Here is a 21461-nt window from a genome sequence, read left to right on the forward strand (position 1 = left end):
CTCTTGAAACCCAGGGTTGAGAATTTCTGTCCCTTTGGCAATTCGGAAACCACTGTACTCTGGGTGGCCTGTATGAGGGACGCTTACTCTTGCCTCCTGGACTGGCAAGATCTGACACAGGCTTGGCAGCCTGCCTACGGCTAGCTCTATGTTGAGGCCCGAGCTGTGGCGGGGGCCTAACAGGCTGAGCTGCCTTAGGGGGGTGCCCTCGGCAACGTGCTGGTGGAGTGACTGCTAGCAGCGACGGGGTGAGAGGCTCAGCAGGCCGTCGCGGCAGGGTGTGTCGGGCTTCCTCCACCTGCGACTGAGCTACAGAAGGCTGTTGGGCACCACCATCTGTAGCGTCGCCGAACAACCCTGTCTGGGAAATTGGGGAGTCCAGGATCCGAACCTTGTCCGCATCCTCCATATCAACCAGACCGAGCCAATGATCGCGCTGCTGAACCACCAGAGTGGACATTGCCAGGCCGATCGCGCAGGTTGCCACACTTGTGCTCCGAAGAGCACAGGTGTGCCAGAACAGACCGCTCCATTGACATTGACATTTATTCATTTAGCTGACGCTTTTATCCAAAGCGACTTACAATTGCTATGCATGTCAGAGGTCACACGCCTCTGGAGCAACTAGGGGTTAAGTGTCTTGCTCAGGGACACATTGGTGTCTCACAGTGGATTCGAACCCGGGTCTCTCACACCAAAGGCATGTGTCTTATCCACTGCGCCACCACCACCACCACACCACCACCACTGCTCCACCAGAGGGATTGCCGTATAACCACTCGTCGTGCCGCACTCAAGGGTAGCGAGGGGGGAGGAGCAATCCTGGTCACTTAAGGCAGTAAAGGGTGCCTTCCATGACCTGGTTAGCTCCCCATGCATCTCGGGAAAGAAAGGTACTGGAGCGGTGGGCAGAGCCCGACCCGCTCCAAGAAATCAATCATCCAGCCGAGACTGAGCGGGCCCGGGCGGAGGATTCCACTCGAGCCCGACAGCCTCGGCGGCCCGTTTCAGCATAGCTGACGACTGTGGATCTGACTCAGGCCATGCTGTACAACCCAGGGGGGACAGCACGGGGGAATCATCCGCGGTGGGGATGTCAAATGTACAGGGATGTCACAGGGATGTCCGCGGCGACACTGACGGGAAACCCTTAAACCGACCGTCAGCCAACAAACACAAAGGTTGCTGTGAGAACAGCAGTTAAGAGATTCAGAAGCTCGCGATCACCGCTGCCACACGCTGTAACGTCAGCACTGGGAGAGCTTCCAACAGAAGTGCCGACACACACAGGCTTGTTATTAAAGTACACTTTCAGAGATATTGACATAACAACCGATCGGCTCCAAAGCGAAAAGAAATGAATGGTGGGTGCATCCACTTCCCTGTTATACCCGTGCTGCAGGGCGGGGCGTGGATTGCGCACCTGCCAAAGCTCATTTGGCTTGATTTGTATACTATATCGAAGACATCTGGCTCCCTGGCGTGATCCCATCAGTCGGTACGATCGACTAAGTCGAAAGTTACCCGACTGAAAGGGAACTTAAATATACACACACACACAGTTCCATTGCAGGCTATGGGAGTCAAGGTTTTTTTCGTAAACGAAAAATGAAACTAAGACTAAAACTATTGGTCAAAAAACATTTGCGTAAACTGAAATAAAATAGAAATTTCAACAAAAATGAAAAACTAAAACTAAACAAAACTAACGACAAATGTCTCGAGACATTGCACATTTTTCCCATTACACTGCCCGCGTCTTTTTCCGTTTTTCCAAGCAAAACCGTTTTCTGTGTGAACCAGCCCTAAGAAGCAGAAATAGCCAATTAAATATTTCTATCATGACTAGACTTTATGCAAATACAGCTGTACATTAAAGGGGTGGGTGTTGTGAGGTTTTCACGTGAAGCCATCATATACAGCCGTGCACGAGCGCAAAACCTCACAACACCCACCCCTGTCGGTGATTGGTTGGAACACTATTTATTTTGGTTTTGAGGGGTGGTGAAACCAACTGTTTTTGTGTGCAGATCTAGGCTGCCTACAGAGACGTGTTTTTTTGATGGCATGCTTATGGGGCGGGTAGCTAGCGGATCGTTAGGAAAGATTAGATGAATGTGATCATTTATGTTTGGGCCTGAAATCGCTGATACAACCTTTAATTCCAGGTAAGATAACCATCTCATGTGAAACTAAACCACACATATTAGATTGGATACCACACTGAGCAGAAAACGGAAAAAACAAATAGCATGTCTAGCCCAGAAATAGATGTAGGCTACATTTGTCAGAGTAGAAGTAGGCCTATACTAAATGTCTGGTCTGAATAGAACATTTGGATATGAGTATAACTATGAGTATATGATTTTAAACAATGCAATAGACAAAAAGCATAAATCAATACAAGAATAATGTTTGAAAGGATTAATCATAGAAACAACCTTAAAGAATAATCATAATAATCACGCACATTTTTCCCCTTTTCTTATACACCATGTTTAACAAGATTTAATTTTTAATATTAATGAGTATGAATGAATCATTTGTACTTTTTAGTTGCATATGTTTGGTTCTTTGTTCATCCTCAAACTATTATTTTATTTTTATTATTAAGAGGTTTTCACAAGAGTTAACTGTAAACTGCAAACATTAAACTAACTGAAATTTATTGGAAATGATATTAAAATAAAAACTAATTTAAAAATGCCAGACTACAATAACCTTGATGGGAGTCACCTGTTGGATAGGTAGACATCGGTCAGAGAGTCCCCTTTTGGCCATTGTAGAGCGATAGTGCTCTGTTAGTAATATAGACATGTATGTGTGTGTGGGCAATGGCACATAACAATGGCAAGTAAATTGTTAGGGACTGCATAACCAAGCATAGAAAGTATCTATGAAGAGAGAGCGTTAAATAAGAAAAATAATATTATGAATGATTTTCATGAATGATATGCGTTTGAACTGTTGCATATGTATATGTGTATATATATATATATATATATATATATATATATATATATATATATATATATATATATATATACACACTCACCTAAAGGATTATTAGGAACACCATACTAATACTGTTTTTGACCCCCTTTCGCCTTCAGAACTGCCTTAATTCTACGTGGCATTGATTCAACAAGGTGCTGAAACCATTCTTTAGAAATGTTGGCCCATATTAATAGGATAGCATCTTGCAGTTGATGGAGATTTGTGGGATGCACATCCAGGGCACATTTATGTTGGTGAGTGTGTAACGACACCAAGGTCCCCACTTAGATAGGTAGACGAGTACACACACACACACACACACACACACACACACACACGATTACACAAACAAGTAAGCAAAAAACTGCATACTCTTCATTGAATGAACTAAATATGCTACAAAAACTATTTGGTCAAGAGCTGTGAGTGATCCTCATTCTGCTCTCCTTTTTTCTTAATGCTGAGTGCTGATGAAAACTATTCCATATCAAACACACAATTTGTTGTTTTGCATTATCAAAAACAATCATCAGTTCAAACTACTCAAGCTGATTTTACAGATATGAAGCAGACAATAACTAATTTTAACAGAACATGTTACATCAACGACAAAAAATGTTCACATATACTGTGTCTTTCTGCAACATTTGCAATATCTTCACCAAATTTGGCTCAGATCATCTTTTATACCAGGCTGATTAAAAGTTATCAAAAGCGTTTTCGGGGTGTTCATGATTATTGATCATGATTATTTTGTGGAGAAAAAGTACCGTATGGGCTAAATAATTTTCACAGTAGCACTTTTACAATATTATTGATATTCTCATTTTCATCCAGAGAAAATGGCATTTTTTTTATGTTTTTTTTTTCTTTATAATTAATTTACTTCAGATTAACTTTATTTCTGTACCAAAACTTTACAAACTTTTGTCTTATTTCTTTGGTTTGTAGACCATATACTAAAGGATTTAGTCCTGGTGGTACAATGTGAAACATTATACTAGCTAATTTCCTTATGTCAGAGTATTCTGGAAAACGATGGAGAAAAACCACAGTGGCACAAGAAACAAACATGATGATATAAACAGCTATATGAGTACTACATGTTTTTATGGCTTTGGTGTTGAGTGCTTTGTTTTTGCTGGTTATGCATACTGAAGCAAACTTGGTATATGTTATAAACACCGACCCAAGTGAGAAGGTAAAGACAATAACAGTATAAATTATTCCAAACACATTATTTATGACCACATTTTCACAGGACAGTTTAAACAGTGAGGTATTGTCACAGAAAGGGTTTTCAATTTTAGATCTGCAGCGAGACAGGCGTATAGTGAGACCTAACATAATAGACACCATGAAAACTGATGCTGATAGTTTAATAACCATTTTATTGGTCATTATAGTCATGTATTGCAATGGATTACATATAGCCACATATCTGTCAAAGGCCATGATCTTCAGCACATAGTGGCATGCAGCTGCAAATATGTGCCCAAAATATGCTTGAACAACACACTCCACATATGTAATGTAACGCTCTGAGGCTTCCCTTAAAATGTCCTGCAATAAGCGTGGCAACATGACAGAGGTCCCTAGTATACCATTCACTGGAAGGTTACAGAACAGAAAATGCATAGGATGATGTAGATTATTCTCAGTTGAGATCAGGATTATAAGTGTAATGTTACATCCCATTGTGAATATATAAACCAAGAGAAGCAGGATGAAAATAGGATAGGAAGACTGAGGTGTAACTTTCAGTCCCTCCACGAGGAGAATGCTGTTTGTGAATGTCAGGTTGTCCATTGGCCGCTCAAAACCTGCAAACAGCATCACACAGACCTGTAATCATCATTAATAGCAGTTGCTACATACAATGTTCCCTGCTATATGAAGAATATACAAAAAAAATATGTTGCTGTAAACAGTAAAATCTAATTATAACATATTTCCATATGTAAGTCTATATATTATTTGTAAATCACATTGGTTGCTGTCTGATCAGTTTTCATGGTCTATATTAAATTGCACCCCACACAATCAATCATAGTAACACAATCAAATTTAAAATCAAAGAACCTGCAGTCTGTTGTTGCTATAAATTAATACCAAGATAGTTGATTATTTTTACAGATTGCTTCAAGTTAACTAATTAGCAGTCAATTTAGTATTTAGGTTTACATGAATAGTGACTTACTTTTTTCTGAAGAATACTTACCAGCCTTTGCGTTTAAAAATGCGGTTCAATGTGACACTGTCATCATCCAATAGTGACATGACCAACTGGTTGCCATGAACACAGCCACTGAAACTGTAATGATATTGTTATGTTGAAATGGCCTTGCTCTAGTTACCTGTAGGGGGCGTGTTTTTTGGCAACACTTTCAATGAAGCGTGCATTTATAATGCAAGGGTATTCTTAATGCATTATAATACATGCATTATTCCTTACATAATGCCTTACATCTGATAAATAATCATAACGACAGTTACAATACATTATAATACTTACCTATTTGTGGTAAGAGTACAATGCATGTTGACTTAATTACTCTGCTGGATCCTGATGTTCGCAGAATGCAAAGTGTCAGCTTGTGACGTTGGTAACTTATAAAAATGAAGAGACGAGAATATGCTTCTGATAAATGGATGTGAATGGGAAATGACCACCTGTATTTTCCATTAAACAGCCTGGTCAAGCAAAGGTTGTAGATGCCTCTTTGTTTGATATTTTGTTGTCTACGTAATGAAATTAATAGTTATAGTTAACTGGTTTTAAGATTTTAATATTTCATTAAAATGTGATACACAGAACTCAGTTTCATTTCACTTTGATTTGCGTCTACTCGCCGGCATGGCCTCGTTGTCTTCTGAGCGGCTGTGTTTATCAGCGTTTAGCAGCGGATGCCCAAAGTGTTCAAGCTGGGGTAACTTCTAGAAACATAGTTATGGCGTTGGTGAAACTTCTGAAAACATTTATTAATCAGAGGCTTGTGTTTTAATGGGTGCTAATTCACAAAGTGATGATGCCAGCTGGCTCTTGTCGCAGCTGCGCTGAAGAGGTCTAGTTATTTCAGTCAACTACTGGCACCAGTACTGATAAAAATCATGAACACGGTCTATTTTTGTTCTTCGGGATCTAATAAAACGTTTCATGCCTTTATCAGACGTTCTTCATCAGTTGGAGCTTTTATTTTATTTCCCAGTGGATAATTGTGCATGCTCATTTATACTATTTTTACATTTACTTTTTCCTTGAACTAACACTCTCTTAATTAAATAAAATACTTTAAATAAATAAATAAAAGAATTTAATAACACTGCAACAATGTAGTCTTTAGCAAATCTAAAAAAGATAATCTGTTTTACATATTGTGCATTTATTATGATGATGTAATACACTTGATGTGCTAAATCCACTTGTACCGTATGATAAATTGAAACATTGATTAGTTTTCGTTCTTTTAACAAATTACAACATCTTCCCTTTCTCTGCAGGCTAATGAGAATTTCTAGATGCATATCTTCTAATTCTATATTCTGGATTTGTTATTGCAGACACATTGAGAACTGGTCGGGCTTGCAGGAGTTGAGAGGCGTTGACATGGAGTTGTACACTGGGCTTCAGAGACTGTGAGTACCACATCTTTTTGATCTGACATCTGCAGGAACGTATTGCTAGCGATTGCAATCTTGCATGGGCGAGTTTCACAGTGGCTTTTTCTCGCCAGTCCCACATAAAAAGTGTCTCCCCAAGGCCTGCTTTAAAATGATCAAATAATGCTGCTGAAGTAGCCAGAAAATTTAATTACATCCCCCAACACTCTCCATCTGGTCAAGACTTGCTTTACCTCGTTCAGTACGGTGATGCACATATCTTTACTTGGCTCTTCATAAGTAGGGCTTCCTCCCTCACAAGAGCCACTCAAACCTCCTCTTCCTTCCTATTACAGCTCTACTGGTTAATGGAGAAATGATTAATAAGGTTCTCATTAGCAGTTAACTGTAACCCGCACTATTAAGGTGACGTGGCAGAACCTGGTCACGGTCTGGCACAGGAGGGATTTTTTTGAGCTGAGAAGATTCAAGGATTTTTTCCTCCTCCACAGTGAATGTGTGATCACTCTAGGCTTTTAGCATGTGAATTTATCCACAACATGAGTCACACACTGGGGCTTGTGTTTTTAATAAATAACATATAAAACATTCAAAATGCATAAGTAACTACTCCTAGGACTTTAGTCAGTCTCCGATATTTTGAAAAAATGTGAAACTTGAAGTTTGGTATGGGCATGAAATTTGAAATTTGCATATGCTTGCGTTCTTGCTCTTCCTGCATTCTAATGCAAATTCAGGTTCATCAAACATTTAGCACACTATTTTAATGCAAAAACTTGCGTCATTTTCACCCACAATTTAGTAAATATAGTCATTATTTGAACTTTTGATGCAAATTTGGCTTATTGCACCTTATTCGTAAAAAAAAAGTGATATTTGTTAGACACATTGTGCTATTTCCGCCCGTGTAAAGCAGGCAGCGAACATACTTTTTTAAAGGAATAGGTCACCCATAGATGAATATTCTGTCAACAATTATTGTTTAGACCACCACTTTTTTTCAAAACATAAGAAAATCAGATCGGATTAGAACAACAAGAGGATGATCATATGAACATTTACCGTTCACACCAAGAACGATGACTACCGGTATATAAGCTTTCACACCAACGCACAATAACGTTCTTTAAATGTTCAGTCTCTTCAAATTCTAGTGGATTCTAATGTTTTTATCGTCTTTTATTGTTTTTTTTCTAGTGATCAAGGTAGCAGTAATTACTGAAATGACATTATGAATCAACATTTGTATGTTGCAGTCGAATATCAGCATTTTAAAGGAGAACTTGGTAACTTTTTTAACTTAATAAAACTGTCTAGAATTCATTTGGATGGTTAAACAACCTGTTCTGGTGATATTGGTGACTTTCCCCGCTCCCCCCAGCGTTCCCAGGCGGAAAACCAACCTTGCAACTTGGGGACTACCGTCCCGGCAAGATAGAAATTGGAAGTCTCGTGAGAAGCGAGAACGAGAACGAGCGCGAAACACGAATTGTTTTACGCCAATTCGACATAAACACACACGCATGTATGATGTATTACCAGATTACCCACCTCAGTAGACATAGCTCCACACGATACAGTTGGCTTGCTCCGATCAAAACAAACGCACATGAGCAGCGGTAGAGAGGGGGAGGAGGCCGCCGCAAGTGAGTTTTTTACGACCGTGTTGTGAAATATACGCCCCCCCCACAGCTGTAGGGGGAGCTAGTGGGGAAAACATGCGACAACAAAAGGAAAAATCAGCGAAGAAGTGACTAGAGTTCGCTAGAGTTGCCGAGTTCTCCTTTAAGGAGCAAACAGGATTTGGGCATACATGTTAAAAGCTCATATCCTCTAAATAAAATGCTCAGCAATCTTGTGTCTTAAAATCACCCTCCTCAGAATCAGTCTAGTCTGATATTCGTGATTCAAAATTAGCAGTTGATAATCATCCATATTAAGCATTGTGTTCATTGGGCTTAAGTCTCCAACCTCATGCAAAAAGAAATACTTTGCTGCAATCGGTCCCGCAAAAGCCCCTAATAACAAGAGCTGAGAGTGCTTCGTGCAAATAATCTCACAAATGCCAATGAAAATTTTTTTATTCAATATACATAATTGATTCCAGCTGCCAGCGTAAATAACTCCAGAAGCAAGGATGCAGGCTCTTGATGATATTCTGCCCTTAATGATGTTACTTGAGGAGAGGAGACAGACTGGAAGCGAAGATTAGATGATGGTTTTTTTTTTCCTTTTACATCCACATTTCCCCTTTTGACACTGCTGCGAGACTGCTAGACAATTAGCAGCCCGTTTAGCCCCTAGCTGCTGTCAGATTCATTTAAAATGAAGAACGTGAACTGGTCTTTCACTCTTCTTTTACCAGCTCACCTCCTCTTAGACCTATGATTTGCTCAAATAAGATCTTTTTTTTACTTAGTGCAGCATTTGACATTAGCATAACCTAATTGTCCTTTGCCGCAGGTGGTTAATGTCTTTTTGTAGCGCAAGTATACCAAGATTTCCCAAGATACCATCACATATCTTGCACTCGTTTTACATATTTGTCATAACAAACATTTTCTCTAAGCTAAGCGTGTGCGTGGCTGCACAATTTTGATGTTGCTCCCATGCAGATGAAAAAATTGTGTGTGGAAAAAGCTAGAATCAGAGATAAATGAGTGGTTTTCCAGTATGTGTATTTATTTAATAGAAATACATAGTGAGTGTATTTTGTGAAAGGAACGTAGCCATAAGAGTTGTGCGTGTAAACCTCACTCCCCTGGCCTCAAGAGGCACGCTAGCGGCTGACACTAGAGGCTGTGGTCTTTAGCGTCCTTGTTAGCGCGCCCTTGGGAGGCCACGCCGGACACCTCGGTTCGAACCCCGCTCGAAGCGGGTTGAGTAGGACTGGTAACACATACATATGTTCTTTATATTAATTAAATATAATTCAAATATAAACAAAATTGAATAATCATCTCAAAAAGTGTCTTTAGAAGGCAATATGTTGTTTTATTTCCATGTGATTAATGATAAGCCGTTCGGTGACCTACAATCTACAGCAATTTATTTTGCAATCATGTTTGTCAGTCTGTCCAAGGCGTCTTTAAAGACCATTTTTCAGCATTTTGCATGTTTCAAAATTTAATGTCAAGTGTTTCAACTTTGAAAAAATGCCCAGCAAGAAAAAAAAGTATGTCGAAATAGTTGGGAAACTACTAATACCTGTTTGTTTGTCCTTTCCATTTCAGGACCATTGCGAACTGCAACTTACATGTGATTCAGCCACGAGCCTTCGCTCAGAACCCAAACCTGCACTACATGTGAGTCCTGTGTACGAGAATGTTCTCGCACCATCTGATTAAACACCTCATTTGAAAGTCAATTGTTTGTTCCTCGAGACTCGTACTGTTGGAGATGGATCGTGAAGTTGGGTTCACTCGTTCATCTACACCGCGCAATAGATCTTCTTAAGTAGGCCATGTTTAGCAAATTGGGACAATGCATTTTCCATCTTTGGCTACTCTAACGGTATCATGGCTGCTCTTAATCGAGAGATGCCTCGGACCCCGTGCATAATTTATGATGATAAAGTTCTCCTCAATGTGTTACTGAGCACCACCCGCAGCTATTTCTCAAAAGTGAGCTTTGCGAGCAGGCCAGCAGACACATACGTTGGTTTTAATCTCTAAAGAGCAGCTTTGCAGTGCGCTTGTTAACATATCGTCTTTGTCTTTAGTCGTTTGATGGTTTAAAATTGCTTGACCGAAATGACTCCTTTCGATAATTGGCTTAACAGTCTGTGCCATAAAGCGTCGACGTGTGCCTTTTGAAATTCTCTGTGTTAGATTGCACGCTCACTTCCTCGTTCCGACAGTCAGCAAAGACCCTCTGTTGTGTGCTCTAAATAAACAAAGTTTGTTTGAGGTAGAGCTGCCTGAGTTCCTGGGAAGAAGATGGTGGAGAATGTGGGCAGAGAGAGAGAGAGAGAGAGAGAGAGAGAGAGATGATTTGCTTAATGAAGGCTGAATTGGACGAGTGTGACAGGACTGTTATTTCCCAATTTCCTGCAGTGAGCGGTGGAAAGGACATGGAATCACACAGTCACCTCCACACACAATTTGTGCTGTCCATCACGGCCTGAAAATACACTTCTTTTTTTCTCTGTCATAAACCGACGCCTATGCGATTTTTGTGTTGGTGAGCGCTCCCGGTGAATGTCTTCTGTATAGAATGTTCAGGTATTTGTCACTACATATGTCCATTGTAAGCACTTCAGTAGGGTGTGCGATATAATTTTTTACTTGTCAAGCTTCAGGTACGACCTGGACAGTAGCAATCTGTTCCAGCTCAAACTATGTGTAGACTTAGGCTACACAGAATTTGCACACTTTTGTACACATTTTTGTAAGTCTTCTGAAACATTACCGCCACAGTGTCATTTCCACCACATTGAATTGTTGGAAAACTTTTTTTGGAACAAAATAGCAAAATCATTTGTCTTTCTAAATCTATTTTCATAGCTAGCATGTTGTGCATCCTGAATAAACACAACTTGATTGGAAGTCACTTTTTTTTTCTTTTTTTTCACACATCGCGTCATGTATTTCAGTTTTCCCTGATTATTTTGTCTCATAAAGTAACTATTAGGGGCAAAATTGTTAGTTGTGGAAGAAATGAGGAACAAACTGATGTACATCAGTTGGATATTTTTTAAGAGATTTAGGTTGATTTAAATTTTTGTTTTAGATCATCATAGTTTTAAACATATAATTTTAGGGCTGTCAAAAGATTAATCGCGATTAATCGCATACAAAATAAAAGTTTGTGTTTACATAATATATGTGTGTGTACTGTGTATAATTATTTTGTATATATAAATACACACACATGCATGTATATATTTAAGAAATATTTGCATACATATACTGTATATATATTTATATAGTTTATATTATATATAAATATAATTTTTTTTATATATATATAAATAACACATTTTTCTTAAATATATACATGCATGTGTGTGTATTTATATATACAAATTTAATTATACACAGTACACACACATATATTATTAAAAACAAACTTTTATTTTGGATGCGATTAATCGCGATTAATCTTTTGACAGCCCTATATAATTTACGTTCTTATTATGGATTTTCATAGTTTAGGATTGAAATTCTGGATTTCAAACAAGGGAAAAAATACATTTTGTAAATAAAAAGACATTTGAAAGTTTTTTTTAAATGCAATATAGTATATTTTTATGGAATTTAATAATCCATTAGACATAAAATGGCCAAAAATTTTAGACACTTTTATTAGTAGCCAAATAATTTTCAAATGAGCCAAAATATAATATCAAGGATATTGATAATTAGCACATTATGGCCATACGAATCATATGGAAATCTTATTACTAAAATGCACTCAACGTTGACTTTTTATTTCTAGTGTGACTAATAAACAGGAAATAGTATGATGTTTTTTTCAAAATAGCAGGCAGAATGCAGTATATACTATGTATGCATAAGTGAGGTGCCACTATAAATCCAGTCTGAACTGCCACAGAATTGAAACCAAAAGCATTGCAAGCCTAAGTTGATCGTAGAACAATTGCCACCAATGCTCTCTACGATCAACTTAGGCTAACGATGCTTTTGGGAAACACAGCCCTGTTTAGTTACACCTATTAAATACTTGTGATTGAACAATGGTGACCAAGACAACAGATATCAGTGTGTTTTCCCCTTGAGAACACATTTAACACAATGTCAGGGTGTGTTTGATTGAGAGTCATCAGGCAGGCAGATAAGTACAGTAATGCCAGTGTCTCTTTTTGGGCCCTTTTTTATTCTCCATCCCGTGTGTGGTCTTCAAAGGGCTCTGACTTTTATGAGGGAAAAAATCCCAGAGATTTCCGGACATGCCATTCACAACACACACAAGGTCAGGGCCCGGGAATAAAGCGACAGTGTTCTAATCCGTTTCCCATTTCTGTTTTATGACCCAAACATTTAACGTAGATAATTCATACATCACTGTTCTCACAGGGAACTCGAGTGTTAAGAAATGCACCATTGCTGTTCTGGATCAACAAACTCAATTTTACATTTTTTATTGTCAGTTCTTTTTGTACATCTAAACATGCTGAAAACGGCATTAGTATACTGTTGTGTAATTACACGAGATTAGACTTATTTCAGAGAATATATATTGTATCTTACCCCTCTGACAGTTTATTTTCAGTTTTTCAACTGAAAAGTTGAAGTGAAGCAATTATATATTGATGAAAATTATTATTTTGGTGAATCGTACACGATAAAACCCAAGAACATGAACATCCAACTAAATAGTGCGAATAGTGAATTTTTATTGTCTTATTTTTTCATAATTTTTTGGCAGCCTCTTGTTTTGGAGACTCACCAAGCTTTGTGACCCTTGCAGGAAGAGTTTTGGTGTTGAGGGGCTTGTTTCCTTGTGTTTATTCCTTGTTTTCATACCCTAACCAAAGGAAATTTGTTTTCAGCAGCTTTAGATAAAAGACAAAGAAATCAATGCGAGGGTCCATTGCTTTGGTCGACCTGCTTTTTGAAGAGGGGCATTTGCTTTCATGTGTCTACTGACCATGTGTGGCAAAATGAAATGTTGCCTTCTGGATTTCTACAAGAGCATATTTTTTCATTGGACAATGGAGAGAGGACTCAATATATCTAGGAATAGGTTTCCTAGGTATCCTGTAAAGGTTATTCCCATGAGGAATGGCAGAGGGAGAGCAGAGAGTAACTCTCATTAAAACCTCCCAGTCCCTCACTGCATCACCTTGTAAGAAAATGTCACTTTTCCTTTATACGGACCACTTGCATTCTGTCATTTGTCAGTTTTTCTTTTTGTTGCCTTTTGATGAACATTTATAAAACAACGTTATATTTAGTTATATTTAGTCAGTTTTACTCAGAAACATAGTTAAACTTAGTTATTTTATCAAGTATGAAATATTCTTGATTATAGCTAAAATAATAATCGCGATTATTTTCGGTCAATATTGAAATCATGATTATTTAATACGATTATTGGTGTATTGGTATATGACGTATTTCACAACATGAGTTATTTGAAATATCAGTGAATTTTCACAATTATAGATACTTCAGCAAAAACTAATACAAGGTTAACTAATGTAAGAAAAAGGTCCCCAAAACAACTACATAAGACAATTATGATTACTCGCACAGTACTAATATAAAAAATATGAAAACTGTAAATACTGTAAAATATTAATAAATGGCTAATGACAGCTAAGCTGAAATATGAACTACTTTTTAGAAGTTACTCCCTTGTCAGACGAACCAACTAGTATTTTGTTTTTTGTGTAGTTTTGTTTTGCTTTGGTTTTAGTTTTTTTGTGTTGAATGTTATTTCGGAGGATAACACTGACTTGGCGATAGTTTTGGTGGTCGTCTCTTTCTTAATTCATACATTGACAATTTCTCTTGAATTTTCTCTTTGTCATTCTCTCTCAGTCTTTGTCCCCCTCTCTCATAGACGTCCCCCTCTTTTCTCTCTCTTTTTACTTTTTTCTGGCCTTTGCATGCAAACTCAGATTTTTCATCTTCCTCCATCATTCTCTCTGGCTCCATCCATCTCTTTGTTTCTGAGATGACATTATTTATTATTCATGCCACCGTTGATGTGGCTGCTGTTTTATTCCCCTCGCAACGGGAGGAGCGCGCTAAAACAGCTTACATCTTTTCCTTCTCTGTGAAAGAACTCCAAAATGAGCCTTTGACTTTGTGGTTAGTCAGTCAGCCATGTCTCCCTCTCTGAAATTTGATAGGATGCTCATCAGTAAAGGAGAGACGCTCCAATGTCTCCGCAGGCTCCGAAGGCCCCTGAGCCCCAACGAGAGCTTTATTTGGCTTGATGAAAGTTGAGGGCTTTGAGAGAACACATTAAATGTGTCGACGCGTCCTCTTCGCTCATTGAAATATGAATTGGATATTAATGATAATGCCTGTTGATGATTTTGATGACCTTTATGAAATGTTGACATCAGAGCGGAATGACTAATCGCATTTCCGGGAGACGTTATTTGCATATTTGCATTATTCATTTGTGTCAGGTGAAATGTAAAGCTTATGGAATGCGGTTGGCTGAGCCAAAGCTAATGTCTGACATGATTGCTATACAAATTGAGTAAATTTTTAGGACTGGATATCGCCAAATGCCTCAGCTACAGTACATTACCATGCATCATGGATCGTGATTGAAACTGCGCCTGCAGAATGAATCCAGCCAATGAATCCAGGCAATGAGACCATCGCTCACTCATGACCCATGATGCATTGCAATGCCACATTACAAAGTTCTGAAAGACAGCTTCCATAAAACTCAGAGCAGCAGAATGGCACCAGATGAAGTCAGTTGTCTATAGAGGTCGTAAAGTTATGTTCTTAAATATGTGGGGTACAGACTGGCCCCAAATCTTGCATTTTCTCCTGTCACTGCACCAGTCATTCTCTTTCTAATACTTTCTCTGTGTCACTTGCTGTCATTCCTCACTGTTTTATGTACTTGGTTTCACACTCGCTCTTCAGGAGAACAGGCCACAGGTCGCTGTAGGGTGCTTTGGTAGTTCTTCCTGAAATTCATGCAGAGATAGCAAAGGGTTTCCAAATTTGGCTGGGTCAAAAAGAATCAGCTATTTTGTAGGGCTGGGCGATATATCGATATAAAAAATATATCGATATATTTTTAAATGCGATATGAAATTAGACCATATCGCATATATCGATATAGTTCAAATTTGCGCTCTGCTCCCCGCGCCTCCGCTCCTCCTTTCCCACTCTGCGTGCGTGTTTAGAGCATGTTATGTTATGAGAGGCGAATCACGACTACTTCAGAAAACCCAGCACAATAGGAACTACCAGGCAGTGACAAGTGTACGCTGAAATAAAGTCTTTCACCTCAGAAAAACTGACTTTCTTGTCCTGTCAGCCGTTATCCTGTGCTCGGAGCGCACACTCAATTGCACGCGCAAATGCGGTGGCGCACGCGCGCTGTGTATTGCCTCACTGATCAAGTGCAAAATAAACTACGAGCATGCAACGCCGTTACGTTGTAAATTACACGAAATAAAAGTAATGCAGGTATGATTTTCATTCTTTTCACCAGGAGCAGTTTCCATGTTTCATTAACAGTTATTGTTAATATTGTGTATTCACCATGGCAACTGTCGTTTCCATATTAACCCCAAATGCCACTGTTATTTTTTATATTTTTAAATGACAAAATTTGTTTATATATATTCAATGTAAACTTTGATAATCATAATTAATAAATCGCAAATAACAATATCGGCAATTATGATTTTTTGTCATAATCGTGCAGCCCTAAGGTGAAGAAACCTGTTTATTATTTATTCATTTGATTTTGCAACTGTTTACTGAAATAGCTGGTTTCAATAAAACTACTTTTAACATGTCATATTTGGCTTTGACTTTGACTGAACATTTGCTCTCACTTTGCGGAAAAAATATCGGGATATGTATCGTATATCGATATTCAGCCTAAATATATCGGGATATGACTTTTGGTCCATATCGCCCAGCCCTACTATTTTGTATGTAGAGTTTTAGTGCTTAATGGAAAGATTTTCCCCCCTTGCAGTTGTCACTTTAAAGCAGGGGTGCCCAATCCTACTCCTGCCGATCGACTGTCCTGCACGGTTCATCTCCAACCCTAATCAAACACACCTGCCTTTAATCTTCAAGTGATCCTGAAGACCTTAATTGGTTGCTTCAGGTGTGCAGGACAGTCGATCGGCAGGAGCAGGATTGGGCACCCCTGCTTTAAAGGCTTCCTAACTTTTAAAATAATTTTTACATATTTGACTTATGTCTGTTCTATAGAAATCTGACATGATCTCTTCATTTAGTAGCAGACTACTGAGGGCACTAATTCAGTAAGATGTCGGTAAGATTTTTTAATTGTTATTTTAAAAGGAAGTCTCACCAAGGCTGCATTTATTTGATCCAAAATACAGTAATATTGTGAAATATTATTATAATTTAAAATATCTGTTTTCTATTTGTAATATATTTTAAAATATAATTTATTCCAGTGATGCAAAGCTGAATTTTCAGCATCATTACTCCAGTCTTCAGTGTCATATGATCCTTCAGAAATCATTCCAATATGGTGATTTTTCTAATATGTTCAAATAGAAAACAGTTATAATAAGACTTGAGCAAATCCTTCTTGAGCATAAGAGACTTATTTAAAAACATTCAAATCTTTTAAATGGTGGTGTACTACTACTCATTGAATGATGAGGGAATGTGTTGCTCACTGACAGACCAGCCTCCTTGAATCATCTCTCAGAGTCACGTTGCAGTGCAGGAAAAACTGTGTAGGAGTGGACAGGCAGGTTATCCTTTTTATAACTTCCTGTTTTGTTGCTTTTTCAGTATAGATCGGTGTTCAAAGACACACAAAAAGGTCCATCACACCAACCTCCGCCCGCCCCCGTGAAACTCACACCCTCGCGCCACTAGCTCTCAGCATCAGCGTCATCTCTCCATGGGGAGATGTCCTTGTACAGCAGAATAAAAGCTCTCTCTGGCATACACCAGAACAGGTCTGTGCCATGAGAGGGCCTACTAATTGGCTTCTTTGTCAGAGATGTCAACGGAGGATGTTTCTTTTTTTGATAGCCAAGGCTTCTGATAGTGTCCCTGTGACACATGTGAGAGAAAGAGCATGTTGTGGTGACAAGCTAGGTCTGATGGCAGCTGACTCACAGATTTCAGCATTGATGTTAATCAAAAAGCCAGAAGGAAGCTTTAATAATTACAAGCTTACAAAAAGGACTGGCTAAGATTTATTATACTAGCTTTCATGCATTTGATTCCACTCTGAAGTCAAGAGCGGACCACTCTGGTTGAATAACACAACATTTAGTGTGTTGACACTTGGCATGCTTGGTTGGATTAAAGTGAACCCTGGTGCGATTGCTCTGTTAGTGCGGTTCATTTGTGTGAACTCTGCCATCTGAACACTGATGCGCACCAAACAGTCGGACCGAGGCCGCTGAAAACAACCTCTGGTGCGGTTTGAATGATATATGAACGCAATACGGACCAGACATGTAAACAAACCAAAAAACAGGACATGATGTCAAAAAAGGACAGACTGCTCAAGCATACCTGTTTTTTATCGTCACAGTCGCGATGTTGCCTATCACAGTTCGGTACTGGCATCAGAACCGCGTCTCCTCGCAGCAGATCTGCATTTGTGTGTGTGACGGAGGGATTCCTGCCGCTGTGTTTCATAAGCTCTTTACGAGTTGTCAGCTCCATCATATACCATCATATGTACTCACATGCAGCAAGCGCATTTAGCCCATGAAAGTTTGTTTTGTATCTTTAGTTTTGGTGTTAAAAATGGCAGGGTGAATAGTAGGGCTTTCACTTTTGTGAAAAAAATCGATTTTTGAGACATAAGTGTTCATTGAATCGATTGTAAAATCGATTTTCCATGTCTAAAGACGTTTCCATTTTAAATGCCAAATATGGGCAAATCCACGGACAACTAACAGGCATTAGGACAAACGTAAAGAGAGCGCTTGAGACCCGCACAAGTCAGCAAATCATTCCTGATGATTTATTGGCGTGAAGTTTCGTGCACAATGACAAACAGGAGTGCAACATTCTCGAAAAACAATAAGCAGAGTGGACTGCCATAACATCAATGAAAAACATTACTGCAGTCTTCAACATGGCTGTGTTTACGATTAGAAATGTCAAACAAATTTCGCCTACGTAGGCGATTGTAGACCGTAGCCCGAATCTGTATGCATTCACAGTAAAAAGAGACACATTATGCAGAGGTATAATTTGCTGTTATGCGTGTTTGTCAGAGCCTGCAGTTGTTGTGTGACGCGTATCACGACGAGCTGGACGCGCTCCGAGAAAAGACCGTTAAAATCGATTCCCTATTTTCGTTTTCGAAACTTGCGTTGGTTGGTCCGATCGATTGTGAAATCGATTTTCGAACGTAAAGTGACAGCCCTAGTGAATAGTAAGCAAACCAGGACTAAATGTGTGTTGTTTTTTACTCGTACCAAACTACGAGTAAAACCCAAACACAATGTCATATGTCCTCTATTGCTATTTCCGTTTCACTTTTGACTTGTCTAATGGCATGAAACAAATCACTAAACCGTCTTCAACTTATCAGCATGCATGTCACACCTGACCATGCTTTTCTTGCCTTTATAAAACATGAAACGTTGTTCAGTTGTCAGATGTGTCTTTTTTTTTGACTAAAATAGATTGGGGTCTATGTGATGGAGCGGTGTGACACCGATTAAATCTGTCAATCATACAAGGAGAGTAGTTGTGAGGCTGGGGTCTGTCCTCCCCTTTTTGAGCTGTCAGTAACTTTCTTCGTATCACCGTCTGCTTTGTGCTGTATGTCAAAACCACACTATTGACTTGCACGGCATTATATACTGTTTGGTGGTTTGTCATCCTTTTGTCTGAGGTTTTCCCTCTCAGGTGGCTAGAAATTCAGGGTGAAGAGAGAGAAAGTGTTTTACTGGAATGATATTAACTGTGGCGCTCATGCAGGAGAGAAAGGTTTAAATAAGATTTGCAACATATACCAAACAGATTCCCCTTCTGTTTTCCTGACAATTTCAATTTCATGTTGCTTTGGGATCTTATACTATATGTTATCATATCTTGCAGCTTGTTTTCTCCCCACAATATTATGTTGGTACTTTAGAACATTGTAACTTATTTTTTTCTTTTCTTTCTTTCTTTCTTTCTTTCTTTCTTTCTTTCTTTCTTTCTTTCTTTCTTTCTTTCTTTCTTTCTTTCTTTCTTCCATCCATCCATCCATCCATCCATCCATCCATCCATCCATCCATCCATCCATCCATCCATCCATCCATCCATCCATCCATCCATCCATCCATCCATCCATCCATCATTTTTTCCTCCCAAACAAATAAATTATATAATTTGTTTATTGAAATTCTCTCCCCCCCACTTTATTTATTTACTTACTTACTTACTAATTTATTCCAAATTATAATACATTTAAATAATTTATTTGAATTAATTCTTTTTATTTTTATATATTTTTTATATTTTAATTATAATTTACTTGTATTAATTCAATTATATTATGTATTGCATTCAATTTTCCCAAAGTCAGATTTCCAAAGTTATTCATTTATTAATTTGCAGAGCCAACTGTAAATGAGCCAACCAACGAGCCAATGTGTTATCCAAACATTGCAAGCATTTGTTTGAGCAGCTTAACATTTCAACATTGCCTCAACCAATGGTGTGAGTTTGGGGCGGGACTCTCTGTTTGTTGATCAGTCGAAACTGGTTGGAGGAAACCAGTATGAAAACAATCAGAATTTTTCAAAATCTGTGAATGTTTGTAAGTGAGTGGATGCAAGTATGCATATCTCAATCTTGTCACTGGACTGAAAAAAAAAAAAACTGTAGCGAATGGCCTCTTACGTTCCTTTTCCGGTAGAGCGGTGCTCCCTATATCAGCCGGGCTAATGGGCTGTGATGCTCAGATGCGCCGGGCACAGCCTGTGCTCTCCCCTGGGAGGTCACGCCAACCCTGCTGACACTGTACGGATCAATACCTCTGTTGTAGCCGCTGAGCTGTTACCTCCTGCAAACCAATCCTAAGGAATGTCAGTGCAACCTTTTTTTGGCATCCACACAAGCTGTCGGTGAGCACAAGGTATAAAAATCAACAGTAATCGAAATACAGAGGGAGATGGTTTAGCATTTTACAGTGGCTTGGAATAAATGATGCAAAGAAAAGATGATGGAGGAAGAGAGAATGAAGTTAGGAGCACAGCGATGGAGAGAATTGCGAGAGGGAGCGACAGAAAGAGAGACGCAAATGCATACAAACACCGTCACTTGACAGAGGAACTGACAGCTCTGCGTACACAAATATCACTGTTTGCGTGAGTTTGTTTGTTCCTCTCTGTCTGCCATGTTCAGAATCCGCAATTCACATTAGTTTGGTGCCAGGGTGGAAAGTCAAACACCCCTCTCCTCCATTTGCATCTTCATTGTAAACCGTGTGTATTCATTTGGTAAATAGACTACGACAGCCTGCAAAGTTAATGAAAAACATCAGAGCAAAACTAATATGCCAGCACATCTGCCTGACGAAAACATGATAGTGAATTTTGGATATTTAAATGCGAGCATTATTGGGTTACACTTTATTTCGATGGTCCACTTTAGACATTCTACTAACTCTAAGTAACTTTGCAACTACATGTCGACTGACAATTATTAGAGTTTTAGAAGACTGTTAGGTTAGGGTTAGATGTTAGGATTTGGGATAGTAGAATAAGTTGACATGTAGTTACAAAATTACTTATAGTCAGTTGAATGTGTTTTGGGTGACCATCAAAATAAAGGGTAACACTTTATTTTGATGGTTCCTTTTGAACATTCTGTTGACTATAAGTAACTTATAACTACTTATAGTTATACTTATATGGGTCTTTCTATGCCTCCATATTTTAGCAAGGGAGTCCCTCAGGGATCATCAAATTTGGGCGTCTTTGGCATAAAATAAGTCTTTAACCCCTGGTCTAACTTACAACCAGACAGAGCTGTGCTCTAGTGGTTAGCATAGTAGCATGAAATGGTGCTGAACACAGGAATTGGTTTGCAAGAAAAAACAATACTTTTCAAAACTGAGCTGTGTTTGCTCAATTCAAGTTTAAATATGGGTTATGTCAGTCCTTTTTGTCTCTTTTCCCCACATTATTTCCTGCCATCTCTCTATTGTGCCTACAG

At 38.8% G+C, this 21461-nt stretch overlaps 2 protein-coding genes across 4 annotated transcripts in view; one reads left to right on the forward strand and one right to left on the reverse strand.

Moving 5' to 3' along the window:
* The window catches only part of ntrk3a (neurotrophic tyrosine kinase, receptor, type 3a), a 215508-nt gene that overhangs the window by 36751 nt on the left and 157296 nt on the right, over positions 1-21461 (forward strand). For all 3 annotated transcript variants that reach the window (XM_079859110.1, XM_079859111.1, XM_079859112.1), the window contains exons 2-3: positions 6559-6633; positions 9852-9923. In XM_079859110.1, coding sequence (XP_079715236.1) covers positions 6559-6633; positions 9852-9923 — 147 coding nt within the window. The remainder of the gene's footprint in view (positions 1-6558; positions 6634-9851; positions 9924-21461) is intronic.
* LOC307151226 (olfactory receptor 8G17-like) lies at positions 3880-4812 on the reverse strand (the record flags this gene model as incomplete). Its single annotated transcript, XM_079859120.1, has 1 exon — positions 3880-4812. The coding sequence occupies exon 1, from the start codon at positions 4804-4806 to the stop codon at positions 3880-3882; it is 927 nt and encodes a 308-aa protein (XP_079715246.1). The 5' UTR covers positions 4807-4812.

This window comes from Squalius cephalus, assembly GCF_949319135.1.
Source record: "Squalius cephalus genome assembly, chromosome: 23".
Classification (NCBI taxonomy): domain Eukaryota; kingdom Metazoa; phylum Chordata; class Actinopteri; order Cypriniformes; family Leuciscidae; genus Squalius; species Squalius cephalus.